The sequence below is a fragment of the Nanorana parkeri genome, unplaced genomic scaffold (genome assembly GCF_000935625.1).
Source record: "Nanorana parkeri isolate BGI_ZX_2015 unplaced genomic scaffold, ASM93562v1 scaffold414, whole genome shotgun sequence".
Taxonomy (NCBI): domain Eukaryota; kingdom Metazoa; phylum Chordata; class Amphibia; order Anura; family Dicroglossidae; genus Nanorana; species Nanorana parkeri.
The window spans coordinates 524242-542129 of record NW_017306682.1 but is presented as its reverse complement, the minus strand read 5'-3'; the positions used below and the strand labels follow the sequence as shown (position 1 = coordinate 542129).

The following is a 17888-nucleotide window of genomic DNA, read 5'->3' as shown; positions in this document are numbered from 1 at the left end:
GTTCTAGAAATAAGATGACTTTTAATTTGGTCACCTGCCATCATTGTCTCTGTTTGGCATGCATGTTTTGTAGGGAGTTTCCAGTCTTACCTGAAATTCTCTATCTGGGAGCACTTCACTAATGTGGAGGGCCCCTCAGCTCCCACAATCCTGTCTTGCTTTTACTGTAAAGGCCTTAACAAGTATAACTTTTATATCTGAGCCCAAGGGCCCGTTTGCACCTATGTCACATTAATCGCCACAGTACCGTGCGATTAACCGAACGCATAGGTAGAAACGGGCCCTGAAACCCACTCTGGGCACCTGCAGTAGAGTGATCATATTGAAACCGAAAAAAAACACAATTTCCAACATAGTCACAGAGCGATACTTCCGATACCGGGAAGCCGGGCAGCGAGTCATTACACACTGCCCCGCTTCCTGATTGGCTGGGAGGCGGCTTCATGCTCCCTCGTCACCTCATGACCAGGGAGCATGGAGCCGGCTTCCCGGTCAATCAGGAAGCCGCGCGCCACATCATTGCACGGTGTCTGGCTTCCTGATTGTCCAGAAAGCTGGCTCCATGCTTTCTCCTCCCCTAGTGACGAAGCATGGGGGCGGCTTCTCTGCTAATCGGGAAGCCGGGTTTCAAGTCTTTACACGAAATCAGGAAACCAGATGGCGAGTCACTATATGCCGCCTGGCTTCCTTAATGGGAATTCTGGTATTGGCGAGTACTGAAAAAACAATACCGGTATCGGTGCATCCCTACTATAAACCACTTTAAACAAGCAGAATGGCTTTGAAGACCCATTGACGCTATTATGTTGTTTTTTAATGCGTGGCAACGCACTTTACATGCATCAGTGCAGTGGGGTGTCATTCATTCTGAATGGCACCCCAACACACCTTGCAGAGGGACAAAACCACTTGCAGTGTGCTACTGAGAATGCTGCATGCAGGATTTTTGGTCCATTGTGGTGCATTGGCAATCAATTCAAATGAATAGGCTGCTGACACAACACGTGTTAATGCATTTGTGTTTTAGCAGACCAGGCTGGTGTTAACTGGGTGAAGTGGGTTTTGTCTGTCTAGTTCTGTTTAGGTATGTCATGTAGGGAAGCTAAAGGCTAGCTGACTTGCAGGGAGTATATACCGTGGGTAGAATGACAAATACGAGTAGGACTGCTTTGTTAGAAGAAATATGAAGCCCTTGAGTTCTCTGCACACTCCAAAACTCCAGGATATCAGCCACTGAGGCCTGAGCACTGGATATTTCTGTACCTATTCCACAGGAGACGTCTTGCTTTCTGGCTTCTTTCCCTTATGATTTCTCAGGATCAAACCGTTTAGAATAACTTTCACCCTAAATTCAAACAGTTCTTATGAGGAATATCTTTTCTGTAAATAACTTGCAAGGGTAACGCTGGAATATGGCATTCAGTGTGTGGAAGAGCACCAGGCCAATCACTTCACCTGGTGACGAGGGAGCATGGAGCTTCCCGGCCAATCGGAAGCTGGGCGCCATGTAATGACGCGTTGCCCGGCTTCCTGATTGGCCAGCTTCTCGACTAATCAAGAAGCCGGACAACTCGTCATTACATGGCGCCCGGCTTCCTGATTGGCTAGAAAGCCATTGGCATTTAACTTGCCAGTATGTTTCTGTTTTAAGGGAAGGGATGGGATGGGGGTTAGGTGTCGGAGACCCATACAATGACATTCAGAGCATACAGAATCCATGCAGAAAGCCTCCCTTGTCCAGGACTCTGGGCTTACAGGCAAGACTTCTACCCACTATGTGTGACACGTCATTGCTACATAGTTACAAGAAATGTATTGTTTTGGCTTGTGTGATTGTTTGAATGTTTTAGTCAATTCATATCCTGAACGTCACAGGAATATGCCCATTGAAGTGGTTTGGCCAAGCTTAACAGTCCACTGCAGGAAGTAAAGAAAATATAAGATGTAAATTGAAATATAATAAAGCACCTCCTTACTATCTTAATGCAAGGTTATGATTTCTTTCCAGGAAATACTCAGGCCGCTGTAACCTGTGACACCAGTTGTCAAGTCTGCTTACCGGCTTTGTTGCTTGACAAGTAGCAACTGGCTGCATGTGGCTTGGAGCATATGTGTGCTTCTGTGCATGGCTTCTCAGCCAGTTCTGTTACCAGCTTGGCCGTATGCACACAATGCGTCCACTATCCTGGGCAGCTGAAAGCGAGGTGGGCATTCCGTCATTGCCTTAGGGGTTCTGTAAGCAGTTCGTCATGTAATGCTTTTATGTGATTTGGTGAAAAATCAACTAACATGTATATTTGCAATGCTCTTTTAAAGGTATTTAGTGGGTACAAGAAATTTTGCACCTATGAATCGACTGGTAACTTGTACAGGTTGATGTTATTGGTGATCTAATTAAAGGCCTGGTTCACACTGAGCATTTTGTAACGCCTTTTCTGCCTGAGAAAACGCTCAAAACTGCCCCCCAAAAAATCTCATTAATTTCTCTGGCCCTGTTCACATCTGAGCGTTTTGTCGCAATATGGGGGGGGGGGATGGGGGCATATTGCAGCTCGTTTTGGCCCTGTAAACTCAATAGGAAACGCATGAAATTGCACTTTTGCTGTGTTTTTGTGTGCTTTCTCTAACATCGATGAGCTACAATCTGCTCACAAAAATGCGCGTTTTGCAGTATGTGCATAAGATGCGCAAAAACGCTGTCGCCTAGGTGTGAACAGGCCTAAAGGCTGCATTCTTTATAACCCATAGTAGGCGTGTTGTGCAGTAGTGTGCGTTAATAGCACCTGTATCTCAAGGTGAATGCACCTTGAGATACAGGATACCTTTTGTGGAGTATGTGCAGCAAGAGCACAAAAGCCAAGTTCCTACCATTCTGTTTCCAGATGCTCCTCTGAATTGGCAGAACTGCTAATGCAAATAATGCCTTTCTGATAGGAAATGTGCATTGGTAATGACGGCCCTCTTGATGGGTCAGTGAGGCCTAGGTGTGCCGTTGCTTACCATTTTGTCTACATGTCACAGTTATCAGACTGATGGTACCCACAGCTAGAAGTAACTTTCAGATCCTTTTCTAATACAGTAAACTCCCCAGTATTTGGCATTCAAACAACCGACGCTCTCAAGCAAGAGTGGTGGGCAGGTACAATAGCCAGCCCGCTAGTAGCTATTGCAATTTGAAATGGCCAAAAGCAGTCTGACTATTGCTCCCGCCTGCTGTCTACATTCACATGCTGACAGTGGAATTAGCTGGGACCTACCGACACGTGGGTGACAGCAGATAGCTGGGAGTTTACTGTACATGCATTTGTAATAAGTCAATAGGAGACTCAGATCAGTGTAAGACCAAAATTGTACGCATGTTTGTAAATGCGTTTAGTCGCGTATATGTGTGAATTGTATGCAATCTCAGAATGCATCATTTTTAATAGAAACTTTAATGCACTGTACGTGCATGTATATGTGCGCACACGCATAAAATACACAGAAATTCCGAGCCTGGATGCATCTCTGTTCCATTTTGTTTTTGTGCGTCTTTACGCAGCGCAAAAATACGGCTCCATACGCAGCTATGTGCATGTAGCCATTTAGTTGCATATGGAAAAAAAAAATGCTGTGTGCATCTATGCGTAGCGTATTATACGGCAGTGTGAATTAAGCCTCAAAGACATTTATCTGTCTGAGATTCTTTACATCCTTGGTTCTCAACTGGATGGGTTTGACCCAAAAGTGGGTCACGACCCCGTGTTCAGTGGGTCGCCACATGCCTTCAACTTTTCTTGGTGAGAGGCTCCTCAGCCTCCCCCTAGCGCAGCACTATCAGTTCTCGCACCAAACACCCATTCAAAATATGCTGCCCGGCGCCGAGTGTCAGCTTGAGGTGGGATGGGGCTATGGCCATGAGGGAACTCCATCCTTACATACATTGCTTACAGCTCTCTCACATGCCCTGTAGAGGTGCCTGGACCGGAGTGACATCACAATCTGGCTTCCGGCACCTCTACAGGGCGCACAAGGGAGCTGTACAAGCAATGCACGTATGGATGGAGCTTCGTCGCAGGACAGCAGCCCAGACTGGATCCCAGGCTGAGGATCCACTCCAGTTCTTGCAAGGTAGGGAGACTGGGTGGGCTTACCACGTGTTCTGGTGTGGGAGGTGTGTTGCGTTGCCATTCATTTGAATGGCACCCTAAACGCACCTCCCACCCACAATTCGATTGCCCGCACCTGAATGCACGGTACCAGAATCCTGTGCATTCCATTGCAGTGCGATCTGGGTCACAACTTAATGACCAAGGACAAATTAGGGTCTTGAGGTTACACAGATTGAGAACCACTGCTTTACATTGTGTTCTGGACAGGTACACTTTTAACTGTAAATGATGAATCTCCTGGCAGGATCAATGGGTGATGAAACTGTTTCGGGGGGATGACTGTGATAATACTAGTGACAGACTAAACCTCGTATGTATTTTGTATATGGTCTATAGTTATACCTTAGGCATGCGCTGCGCATTAACACATCCATAATGTGCTGCCCGTATGTGATTTTGATATTGTTATTTTGCTACAGATGAGTAGTTGCCTTCGTAGAGTATTTTCGGCACAGCTGTTTTGTAGCGGTGGTTCTAGGAGCATATGGAAGTGCAAGGTTGTCCTGTCTTCCAGTCTCTGGGGAAGATTACTTTTCAGCCATCTGATGTTATTGCTTTCCTCTGAATACACAGCGTTTTTCATGTAGTTTAATCAATGAGCACTTGCTGCCTGATCGCATGTTGGACAACATTTGGATCGCTGCCCAAAACGAACATCAATTGGGCTGCTAGCAGAATGCAAACACGGTGCACTAATCTGTTACTTGTAAAGACCTATTTCCTAATTATTTGCTTTTCCTTAAAGTTGCGGATGTGCTGTGAATGCTCTTGGCAGCCAAACGGCTTAAGTCGAGCTCTTCGGTGGATAGTTGGCAGGCACGGAGTGGCACACATCTTTTGGCTCCTCAAGCCGAGTTACAAAAACACTTAATGGTGCTTCCGATTGCCTCAGGGTTCCTAAAAAGGTGACTTAAGCTATCCATTTGCAGGAATCGGACAAAATTCTAATGGCGTGCTGCACTGCCGGCCTGATAAGTCCATTACTCATCCGACTTTCATCGAAGGAAAATCATTGGCCGAACCTTGCCTGCAATCACTGTTTGGTGCCGGCTGTCGGAATACAATAGCCAGTATTGGGGGTGGATTCCTTCATCTGTGCTGTTTTAGCCAGGATGGAGGAATCTGATTTCTTTCCTTCAACCCACAGGCTGAAATCAGATTAATGTCGGATGAATCAGCAGCTTTAGTGAATAAGCAAAACAAAAAATTAAACTTCAAGTACTCCAGTATGCTTCAAATTCACCTGCCTTGCAGTTATTATTACATTCTGGAATAGCTTTGGGGGTCTGGCCATACACTTATAGATTATCTGCAGGTTTTCTATGGTCAGATGGAAAAAGTGCAACAGATTCCTCCATCTACGCTAAACTGTGTGGATGGAGGAATCTCCCACTGGGCCAAGCTTCAGTATCTTGCTAGTTGGCCCCGCTGGCTGTCAAATTACCAGAAAAATGCCTGCAGGTTTTTTGACAGCCAGAGGGGCCGACTATCAAGATACTGAAGCTTGGCCCAGCGGTAGATTCCTCCATCCACACGCATAGATGGAGGAATCTGAAAAAGTGCAACAATCTGACCAGAGATAATCTGTAGTTGTGTGGCCAGCTTCATCTGCTGGAGAGCCAGGATTTGATTCCCCAGAGGCGGCGTTGATGTATTTTAAAGCATTGGCATTTTTATACATGTATCTATAATGAAAGTTGCACTTTACTGCGTCTGTCACCCCCCTCCAGCCTTGGGCACATAAGAGCATAATGCCACAATGCATTTTGTGTTTCCTGCAGACATGTTTGGAAAGCAGTGCACTGTTTTTTGTCGAGACGCTGGCTCCTCGATGCAAAAATTAAAGTAGAAATTCAGGAGCCAGTTCCATTCTAAGAGCCAGGCAATATGCATTTCAAAGGAAGTCTTCTGACTCTGTTAGGTGATCTGTCTTCCTTGGTCTCTGGATTTGTCCAGCCCACATCAGCCTAAGACTAGCCATACACTATGACATTTCGGCGTGTTCTTGATGAACCGGCCAAAATCCGCACAGTGGGTGCTGCTGACAGCACCCTTTTCGGCCGGCATCCATCGATCAGGTGATCGAAGGAGCCGGTTGGAAAATGTTCGAACGAACAGAGCCAGCAGCCATTAAGCTGACAGCTCTGTTTGGATATCCTGACGGCAGCTGTGGGCCACTGTCAGAAGACAACGCAAACAAAGGGAGATTCCTCAATCATCGCTCGAGAGCGTTGATGGGGGAATTTGTAATATTTTCCGCATTCAGCCCGCAGGTTGAACAAAGAAAATATTACAGTGTGTGAGCGAGGGCCAGCTAGAGCTTGGCAAGGATATGAAGTCCATGTTTCAGGCATGCATTTCTGTACACACAATATGCGCATAACCGTGCCTCCCTCCGAGCCAGATAAACATCAAATGTTTTAGCTGCATAAATTGTCAAACCCACATTCGTTTTTTTCCCCTTTTTTTTAACATTATTTTTAACATGGCGCTGATTCTCTCTGAAGTCAATAAAGTGACGCCCTCTGTATCATTGATTTGACAGCTTGCATAGGATGAAAGGTAAACATCATTGTAGGTGGCGTCTGCAGGTCATTTTCAGATGCATGAGCAATTTTAGGTACAGAACATACAAATCTATTAGGTGAAAATTGGGGCTAACAGCCCCGATGCTGGCGACTTACACTGTACGTCGTCAGTCACGAAGGGGTTAATATGTTGTTTTTTAAACTGAGTTGTATAATTTGCTTAATACGTATTCATGCATTTTCTCCACTTGTGGACAAATCTTCTCTTTTTATGGTTTTATTGATTTTTCAGCAGCGTTTTGTTCTCTTACCTCTTGCGGTTATACTTGCTAAAGTGTCACGTGGTTTAGATATGAAATCAAGATCATTTATGATGTGGCAAGCCAGAAGGGTTGTATTAACCTCATATCTGCCTGCAGGGAACGATGCTCGCTATTGCTTCTGCCTATCAAAAGACATTGATGGGAATCTATCAAAACTGGAGCACATACAATCTGGAGCAGTTGCCCATAGCAACCCATCGGCTTCTCTTTCATTTTTCAAATATTAACTGCACTAAAGATAGAAGCTGATTGGTCGCCATGAGCGTCTGCTCCAGTTTTTCTTGACATTTTTGCCCAATCACTTTAGTCATTTTTCCCAAAGGCTGGCTCCAACTCTCCTGGCTTCCCTGAACCTCCTGTGCAGTACAAGATCACAAGGGACAGAGCAGCCTCCAACATCTATCAAGGATGGAGTGATGGGGAGCAGGGAAGAGAAGAGTGGTTTGCCTCGCTGTGCCCGTATGTTTGTGGAGACATGCATTGTTCAGTTCCAGAACCTTTAAAAATAAGTACTGCATGCACTATTTTCTCTGGTCTGGAACACACCAAAATGCATGTAATGTCAATTGAGACTAAAAAAAAAGCCTCAAATCACAGAAGTGCAGAAATCTAGTCTGTAGATGGTATGAGCAAGCGCTAATGCTAGCGGTGACGTTCATTTTGAAGGGACCTCTAATGTACTAAGACAATGCACCCGCGCTGCAGCATGGCAGAACTTGTTGCTGAGCATTGCGGTCTCCAGATGTGGTTTTAGCTGCACTGGGATGGGCTGGCAGCTTATTTAAAATTTATTAAAGAATGTGCATTTATTATTTTCCTGTATTGAGCCAGCAAAGCATTGCAACCACAATTTACCAGCTTTAGAAAAGAGAAATCAAATATTTTACTGCTTGTGATGTCATCATAGAGCCACCACTTCCTTAGCTATGAGATCTCTCAAGGAGGGTTTGCATGTCATGTACTCCTTTTTTTTCTGGTATTACTTGTCCCATAATTCGTTAACACTGTTGCCACTCCTTGGGTGGATTTCGGCTTTGGAGTAGCCCCACTGCAAGGGTTCATAAAAATGTTGGCCCGAGTTCTGCTTTTAAAAAACCCTTTGCATTTATGCAACAGTATTAGCTGTACCAGAGTTGCCCTTTAAATTATGTAAATGATCTACATTTGAAGCCTTGCTGCAAGACAGTCGCCCCTTTGAGACATCTTCACACTCCATCTTCTGGAAATTTCAAAGCTGTGATTTTGCATTTGTTATGGTACCAGCGTGTGCCACACTCTGTACTTCCTCTTACAATGATTCTGCCAAGTCTGTCTCTTTGTGCACTGACTATTCCATGCCTCCTATCGGTGGAAGTATTTTATGGAGTGTTTACTTAATCAGTGTTTTATGACTTCATGCATTTAACATGGGCACCCGCTGGCCAGGCATATTGCCTGTAATCAATAGATTGCAGTTTACTCTGATAAGCAGCTTCCGCTTATCGTACTTTTACTGGTTTCAGTAGCTGTCATGTCTATTGATTTGTCTCACTCGCCTAGTAGCCATGTTAAATTGTCTTTATGCAAAAAAAAAAAACATTGGATGGCCCTATTTGAGTTTAAAGGCATAGTCCAGCTTTTGCAAAAATAAATATATAAATGCGCACACATTAAAAATGTGCATTTACTTTTTTAAATTTTTTTTATTCAAGCCTGCAAATCCATTGGAATTGCGGGTGCAATGCTCTGGCTCTTGCGGGCTCTTCCTCCTAGCCCCGGTCTGTACCGAGGTTCTTTCAGCTAAGGGAAGGGAGGAAATGTAAATGGACTACAAGAAGCAGTGACATCACCATCCTTTTACTCCATTGAGAAATCTATGAGTAGAGAGACCACGTCTGCCGCAGTGGTCTCTCACAAATACTGTCAAAGAGTCTTGGATGATGCAGATGTGTGGGCAAAGCCATGCACAGCCGTGCCCAATTCAAAATATGTCAGGAGCCTGCAAGGAGAAGAACCAACCATGGAGGTTTGGGGGGCGGTGCAGGATTAGGGGGTTGGGGAAATGTGACTGTTTTTATTTTGCACCCTGAATATGGGTGCTTGCATTAAACTTGATCCAAAAAGCCGTTCAAGAGGACCTTAGAGTGACAACAAAGACGCCTTTTGAAATGATTAGTAATGACAATCTACAAATAGATACTTCTAGATAACTTCTGGCTTCTTATTCTTTGCATACCTGATTTTTCTTTTCTTCCTCAGTCATCTCACAGTGACCATTTTTACTAAGGGCAGATTAATCCACTGTCCTTTACTTCCTGGAACTCTGGCACATGTGACTAGGACATGTGGCCATGCACATCATCTCAGGGGAGGAAAACACCTTTCCCTGAGATCTCATGAGATTACAGATAAGATTTTGCAGCAATGCTCTGCTGATGTAATCTTCCCGGGATGCAATGCTTGGGCACATTACATCATTAATGTCCAAGAGGACCAGGAAGTGCAACAACAATAATTGCAAGTAAAAGAAAAATATGTTTAATGAATGTACAATGATTTCATATCGGCAAGCAGCGCTGCACGCTGATTTGATTTTTAGTGAAAGGGGGTAAAGGTCCACTTTAACATTAATACTATCTAATAAAATGGAGATCCAGACAAAACTTTTCTTCAGATTGTGGATCACGTGGAAGGGATTAAACGTGTTTTTGTTGCTGTTTGTCTCCTTAATTGCCTTGTGGTCACTGGAAAAGAGTGAGGAGAAATAATATGATGGATTCTAATTCTTTCCCGCTCTGTCCAAAGCTAGACGTACAAATGGCTGAAATTCCACTTTTAGGGGAAATGACCAGCAAAATACAGCAAGTGTAGAACAAAATGATTTTTACAATGTGAGTTTTGCCCCTTTAGGCCTTGTTCACACCACGTCCATTGAGCTGCATTTTTTCTTCCCACCTTACATATATGAGGTGAACAGAGCACATGGAAAACAATTGTTTTCTGTGTGGCATGTTTACACCATACATGTGCTGAGTGCTATTCGGGCTGATCAACGGGTATTCTGTTCTTTAAGGGTCTTTTTAAAGGGATTAACCACAGGGAAATGGACATGTTTTGCTTTTTTTTGCCCTGACACTTTAAGCACATATGCACAATGCATTAGTTGCTGCATACCGCCTAGCCTTGGTATTCTCTTCGGTTGGGGTAGGATCACATTTGCAGCTTGATTGTGGCACACAGCTTCCAGATTTATTTGCAGTGGTTTCCTGCTGAGGCCTCGTCTTTATGAGAATATTGGGAACAGGATGCTTTTGTAGGCTTACAGGCATATGTTTTATTGGCCATTTTGTTTTATATACTTGCCGTGTATTTCCCTCATAAACCTCCCTACCCGGATTTAAATTGATTGACATTCTTGACATTTTCTATTTTGGAACTATTCTATTTGGTTCTTTGTGATTCTTTTGGTTCTTAGGATATTCATATTGACTTTGTCCAAAAATTAAATAGCTGGAAATACAGAGTGGGGAGAGGTTAACATTTCTGTCAGGTTTTTAGGATTCTATGGGATTTTGTTGTAAGGTTTCCTTCCACTTGGGCTACATTCACACTAGATTCATTTAAACAAACTAGCGTTTGGTTTATTTAAACACGGGAGAAATGATCTGGAAGTATAAACTTTATGTCTGCCAGATCACTTTCTGCAAAGAAATGTATCTACATACCGCACGATCGTATGTGTTTGGGCGTATTTTAAGTATCTAATCCGCCCCATGGCACTCGGAGTTCCATTTTCTTTAAATGCAAGTACACTGAACCCACCTAGATGCAGGTAGTCGCACCGTGTGAATTCACGATTTACCATTATTAAATGCATTTAGAAATGTTCTAAGAAGGCATGTTTGTCACTGCTAATGTGACTAAACCCTTACTGGTGGTAACATTGTCACCAAAACAAAGCAGTAAGGGGAAAATCTCCAACATGTACATAGCAATACAGGGGCCAGTGATGCATGAGGAGGTAACTGTGTGGGGATGCATTGTTTGAGAATGTGATGGGGTGATTTATGTGATTTAATAGGCTTTGTAAATAAAGAAAAGGTAATCAACACAGCCATTTCCATCTGTTGGATTGCTTGTATGGGCTTGGTGAGCAGTTTGCTTGGTGTTGGCCTCCTCTTTTTAAAGTTGAAATTGCTTTTATGTCTTAATTGTGGATACTACACTATAAGAGTGCTTGCTTTATGAGGTCACAGAGTGTATGAAAGACTGTGGTCAGATTGAGAAATGTGGGAGGATATATGCGGAGTCACTGACAAAGGAGTACTAATGTTTGATATTATTAAAACATTTCTAATTATTATTGAGGTCTCACGGTTTGTGGTGAGTGTGGTGTTTTACTGCACGGCTGTGGAGACATAGACACAAACATACACTGATCAGCCATTACATTCTGACTACTGAGAGTTGGAGTGAAAACATTGATTATCTCATTGCAATGACACCTGGAAGTGGGGGTGAGTGAACATTTTGTCCCTGAAATTGATGTGTTGGGAGCAAGTGTTAGGATTTGAGAGACTTTGGCAAGGTCCAAATTGTGATGACTAGACGATTGGGTCAGAGAAACTCCAAAACTGCAGCTCTTGTGGGATGTTCCCAGTCTGTGCAGTGGTCATGACCTACCAAAAGTGGTCCAAGGAAGGAAAACCAGTGAACCAGGGTTATGGGTGACCAAGGTTTATTAATGCATGTTGTGAGCGAAGGTTGGCACCGTGTTTTCTGGTCCAATAGAAGAACTACTGTAGCTGAAGTTGCTGAAAAAGTTAATGGTGGTTCCGATAGAAAGGTGTCACACACAGTGCATCAAGGTTTGTTGTGTATGGGGCTGTGTAGCCGCAGACCAATTAAGGTGCCCATGCTGAAAAGCGGTCACCCCTACAATGGGCAAGTGAGCATCAGAAGTGGACCACCGAGCAATGGAAGTAGGTGGCCTGGTCTGATGAATCACATTTTCTTTTACATCATGTGGATGGCTGGGTGCTTGTGGGGAGGAAATGGCACGCGGATGCACTATGGGAAGAAGGCGGGTGGTCATAATTGATGTAGATTCATTTAATTTATGATACATTTACATCAATGGACCTAAATTTGCTACATTTTGCTTTAAATTAACACTTTGTTCACTGAATTGGCAAGGATGAGGATGTTTTTGTCATTCCAAAACACGTTGTACATGAGAGGAATGAAATAAGGTACTCAGATTCCGGTGTACAATAAAGTTCAGACAAAACACACATATAAAATATATAAATGAATAAAAAGATAAAAAAATGAAGATAATATTAATTGACACCAATTTGTTCAGTATGAAAATGGAAGAATAAGCCTCCATTGACACAGAGCGTATTTCTGGTGGAGATTTTTTGTGTGCATTTTTGCACATTTTTCACGCGGGTTTTGACAGTGGTTTCAAAACTTTGTGCAGCATTTTTGCACGCGTCTCACGCCGGGGTGTTTTTGTTTTGGCCAACAGAAAGCAGTCCTAGAGGAGAACTGCTCCTTAGGTGAAAAAAAGACTTGCGTAAATCCTTGTATAGTGTTTACAGGTGACGTCTATGGGGCGTGAAAACACACGAGACAGCTCCTAAAAATAGCTTCTTTTCGAGGTTTGAGCAACTGAGCATAGAGATGTGAACAGCCACAATGGAACAGAATAGGGTTCTGATGTTGAGCGTTGTCACGCGTAGGGAAATGAGCAAAAACACGTGAGAAAACGCCTAGGTGTGGATGGGGGCCGAGATTGCGTAATGATCAGTTAGGATGGCGATAGAATGATGAACATTTATATAGATGTATGGTGACATTTGTTAGATTCAGTAATAGCAGTAGGAGGAATCACAGAACCGCTTTATAACGACACGCTACTCGCACGTTAATTCAAAGATGAATCTTTTTTTCTATTAGATGTGGAGCTATTGGCACATCAGGCTGAGATAAGGAATTTCCTGTATCTCCTCCTTTTCCTGCAGCCTCTGTAAATATGTGGTGTGTCACGCACCAAATGACCCATTTTAGCCAAAAGGGTTGTGCATTAGTAACAATGAAAATAAGAAATACTTTCAGCACTCCTTCCCACTGGAACGGTGTAATCTAACAGACTTGTGCTAGAGATGACCAAGGACTAGTGTTTCTTTGCCTGGACTATAGTGCTGAAATATTGAATACATGTAATTGCTTACACATCCTGCATATAGGTCGGTAGCATAGCTATTCGGAATGTTTATGGTGAATGCGCTTTACTGGAACAGATGAGGAAGTGATGTTACCAGAGTTTAACTACCCGCCTACATCCTATTGCTTCTGGTTAGTTCTGGATTCTCTGTAAATCTTTTTAAAGGTTCTATTTCAGGCGTTTTTAGTGTGGTTTGTTTGTATAATTTTGCTTTTTATTTTCTGGATTGTTCTGTTCCATCCCAAATACAAGATGTAGTGCTTTAAAGGCCACGCATGTTACAATCTGATTGCACTATCCCCCCTAGATCTACCAACAACCATGTAGTGCAAGGGTCTGCCTGTTTGGATTTCAAATTAATTGGATGAATTAGGTAGGTCCTCCATATTGCATCGATTTGGTAAATCTAAAATTGATTGTACAAAGATTATATGGTCAGATTGTAAGGTGTATGGTGTCCTGTAGACAACAGATTGTCCTGTCTGTCTGACAGACACTTGTCATAGCCAAGTGATGTCATTTCCGTTATTCAGCTTAAAGCAGACATTTACCACCTTTCACTAAAAATCACCTCCACTCTGCATGCTGATATGGAATCGTCTTACATTCATTAGTCAAACAAGCACATTTCTTATTTACTTACAATTATTGCTTTTCCTTCATTTCCTGGTCCTCTTGGGAATTAGTGCTGTGATGTGCCCAAGCATTGCATCCTGGGAATGTTACATCAGCAGAGCATTGCTGGGAAACTCATCTGTTCCCCCCTCCCCGAGATGATGTGCATGGTCACATGTCTCAGTCAAATGTGCTAGAGTTCCAGGAAGTTAAGGGAGATATAGTACCTGGCCTTAGTAAACATGGCCACTGTCAGGTGACTGCGGAAGAAAAGAGAAATAAGGTATTCAGAGAATAAAAAGCCGACAATCATCTAGAAGTATGTGCTTGTAGATTGTCATTACTAAACATTATTAAAGGTGTCTTTTGTTGTCATTTCAAAGATATGGGTAAAGGTCCGCTTTAAAGCATTCTTTGTGTTTGTTAGAGTTTCTGCCCCAAATTTGTGGGTACAAATACGTGTTGCCGGCCTGAATTTCTCAATACATGCCCAATCGTATTGGGAAATGCAATACATGGATTGGGCATGCCCTTCCCCTCTACGTTTCTCTTCCCTTTTCCGTGGTTTCCTCTCACTCCTATTTTTTTTCTCTTTTTTTTTTTTTCCTTTCTATCTTTTCTTCGTTTCTTTTTCATTTTTGTTTCTGGGGTTAAGCTGATGTGTTATATTTTTGTATCCGAGTTGTACACTGGCAAACAATGTTGACACTCTTATGTGGGTGTTCATGTTTTCCATAAACATATAAAAAACATTCCAAAGCGCTAATATTTTGTCCTGGCAACTAGCAACCTTAATTACACAAGTGCTTCTTTTGGGGAGTGATTTGCGTTAGGGACTGGGGAAAGTATATATAAACATCTTTTAGTTATTACATTGCATGCCAGTCCATTGCTTTTTTGGATTCATGTTATAGAAAAACTGGGAAAGGCAGGGTGAGGTATTTTTTTCTTAGTGTTATGTGTGCACTTACACAATGTTTTAGATTCTGACAAAACTCATTCATGTTTTGCTTTTCATTCTAGGACTTTGTTCAAGATGACATCCATTCCAGAATACTACAGGGGGAAGAATGTCCTCATCACTGGAGCTACTGGCTTCATGGGAAAGGTTCTCCTTGAGAAGCTGCTTAGGTCTTGTCCGGGCATCAATATGGTTTATGTTTTGGTCAGACCCAAAGCAGGCCAGAAGCCTAAGGAAAGGGTTGCTGAGATGATGAGCTGTAAGGTGAGTCCTAAAACTAATGCTACATTGTGACATGACTGATGGTCTGTAAGAATGATTGTAAGAAATTACTTCGGGGTGATTTTAATACCAATTGCTAAATGATGGGTCGCGTTGTGGAAGACAGATCTTCTGACCTAGTCTTTTAGACATTTGGTCAACCACTTAAATGATAAAATATTGAAGTCGTCACACAGTCCCGTACTTGGCTAAATTTTTCACAGCAGAGAGATGTACTAGCTTGGGGACCATAGCTATTGGTTGGATTAAATCAGGCATGGCTTATATTGGCTGACAGAACAAACGGTGAACCAGTATGGCGGAGCTCCCTTCTATGCTTTCTTGGCCTCCTCAGGAGAGCCACTGAAAGATCTCCCTAGATCTGCTGGTTTTCCCGGCAGGAATGTTCATTATGTTAAGCCGGGGTAAAGTCCTTTTCCAGGAAAGACCTAGTAAATATGGTTTTATTGTAACCTTTCATTTGTCAGCAAAGTGAACAATTTCAGCTGGAATTTAAAGGTCAGAGCAACCCAAAACTGGTTTGAGGCATGCATGATTGGCGAAGGTTGCCTACCCCCATTGTGACATATTCTATGATGAATTTTTTTATTATATAGAGGGAACAAACCATTATAGAATCCTCTATGGTTATTGCTTTGTGTACAGGTGGGCAGATTTCTGTTAGGAAAGCCCATTATTGGGGTGTTAGAAAAGCCGGCAGCTTGTTTTTTTTTTCCACATGTCTATACTGTTCATTAGATCAAATGTTTCTCACTTTCCCATAGAAAAGTGAATCCACCCCATCCCCTCACCACTTGTGCACAACATCTGAAAGTTAGCTTGTGTATTATTTGCAATGCTACCAGCAGTGAGGAGTAAAAGCAAATATCTCATAGCCTGTTACAAGCAGTAAATAACCTTTGTAACTGCAGTTACTGTTAAGCAATTCCTCATCAAGCGGTAGGTGAGCTTTAAAGCAATTACTCATGGATCTCTGTAGCTGCAGGTACTGTTGAGCAGTTCCTCATCAGAAGCACTCAAGTTGTTTAAGTTGTTCTCCCAGCAGTTCAGATTACCCTGTATGTATTAGTGAGTCATTGCTGGGAAGGGGAGCAGAGTGATCTGAGCTGATGACTTCAGTTCTCTTGCTGTTAACTTGATGAAGATGAATTACTCCATGGTGCCTACAGCTGCAAAAGTCAGTGTGGGATTTAAAAAAAAAAGTCCTTTCTTGGTTGCTAAGTATATGCAAAGTTAATGTCCATAGCCTGGCCACGGGTTCAATTTGTCGTCATTTACAGAACCTTAATGCATGAGTGATTGAGGAATTGGAAATTTTCATTTGTCTTATAAGTTTACAGCTTTGATAAATGCCCATGAACTCGTTGGCTGCCTTTCCTGAAACGTTGACCAAACCTGCAAAATGGATGCCTTTTGTATAGCAACAAGTTGTTATGGGCTTAATAACAGCAGCAGTGCACCGGAGAAAGGACTTAAGTCACTGTGTCCTGGGAACACCTTATTGGGCTTTGTTGTGATCTATTTCATTGGCAGCCAACCACAATTAAATGCTCAGAAGATGCTTCGTCTCATTGGTGCCCTTTTGTGTCTTACCTCCTGACTCTCATATCACTCTTCGCCCTTTCCCTGGCCAAGTCTAGAATGTTTCCTGACCATCTGTTTTGTGCCTCCTAGATAGTTTCTCAATGCCAGCCCAGGCTTTGCGCATGCCAGTGTGGGTGATGAAGTAAATGGAGTACATTTTTCTGACTTTACCAGAATTGTTTCCTGCATAAACTCATCAGATGGCTGATGGTGCTTAACCAGTTGGGGACTTTGGGCCTGCGATGTACACCTTTTTAAAAATGAAAGAAAAGTCCTATAATTAGCTTGCGTGTACCTCATAAAGCCTTGTCCTGCTTCCCCAATGCGGCCTTTGTCAGTGTAATTGGCACGCATTGGTAGCGAAACATGTCCGGGTCCCATTCACTGTCTGCAGGCATCATTGATAAATAGGCTGTAACAATACTATTGTTGAAATGTGATAGTTCTTCTATGTGTACAACATAAGAGTTTCCTTAGATCAGTATGCAACGTCTGTAGACCCTAAGCAACCCTAATTAACTCCTTTCTGCCCTCTCCTTAAATAGTATAGTAGGGTTTTTCTTTTAAATTTAACATTGATACATAAAGTTTTTAGTTTTGATTGCATTGGTGGTAGCAAAACCCTAACCCTTGGCATTCTATAAAAAAATATCTATATACACACTATATTGCCAAAAGTATTGGGACACCTGCCTTTTAAACGCACATGGACTTTAATGGCATCCCAGTCTTAGTCCATTGGGTTCAATATTGAGTTGGCTCCGCCCTTTGCAGCTATAACAGCTTCAACTCTTCTGGGAAGGCGTCCACAAGGTTTAGGAGTGTGTCTATGGGAATGTTGGACCATTTGTGAGGTCAGGTACTGATGTTGGACGAGAAGGCCAGGCTTGCAGTCTCCGCTCTAAATCATCCCAAAGGTGTTCTATCGGGTTGAGTTCAGGACTTGCTTTGTGCACTGGTGCGCAGTCATGTTGGAACAGGAAGGGGCCATCCCCAAACTGTTCCCACAAAGTTGGGAGCATGAAATTATCCAAAATGTCTTGGTATGCTGATGCCTTAAGAGTTCCCTTCACTCGAAGTAAGAGGCCAAGCCCAACCCCTGAAAAACACCCCCCTCCATAATCCCCCTCCACCAAACTTTACACTTGGCACAATGCAGTCAGGCAAGTACCGTTCTCCCGGCAACCGCCAAACCTAGACACGTCCATCGGATTGCCAGACAGAGAAGCGTGA

General features: G+C 42.9%; 1 protein-coding gene across 1 annotated transcript in view; it reads left to right on the top strand.

Moving 5' to 3' along the window:
- The window catches only part of FAR1 (fatty acyl-CoA reductase 1), a 98662-nt gene that overhangs the window by 32146 nt on the left and 48628 nt on the right, over nt 1-17888 (top strand). The window contains exon 4 of the mRNA XM_018559746.1: nt 14852-15053. Within this exon, the coding sequence (XP_018415248.1) occupies nt 14865-15053 (189 nt within the window). The 5' untranslated portion in view covers nt 14852-14864. The remainder of the gene's footprint in view (nt 1-14851; nt 15054-17888) is intronic.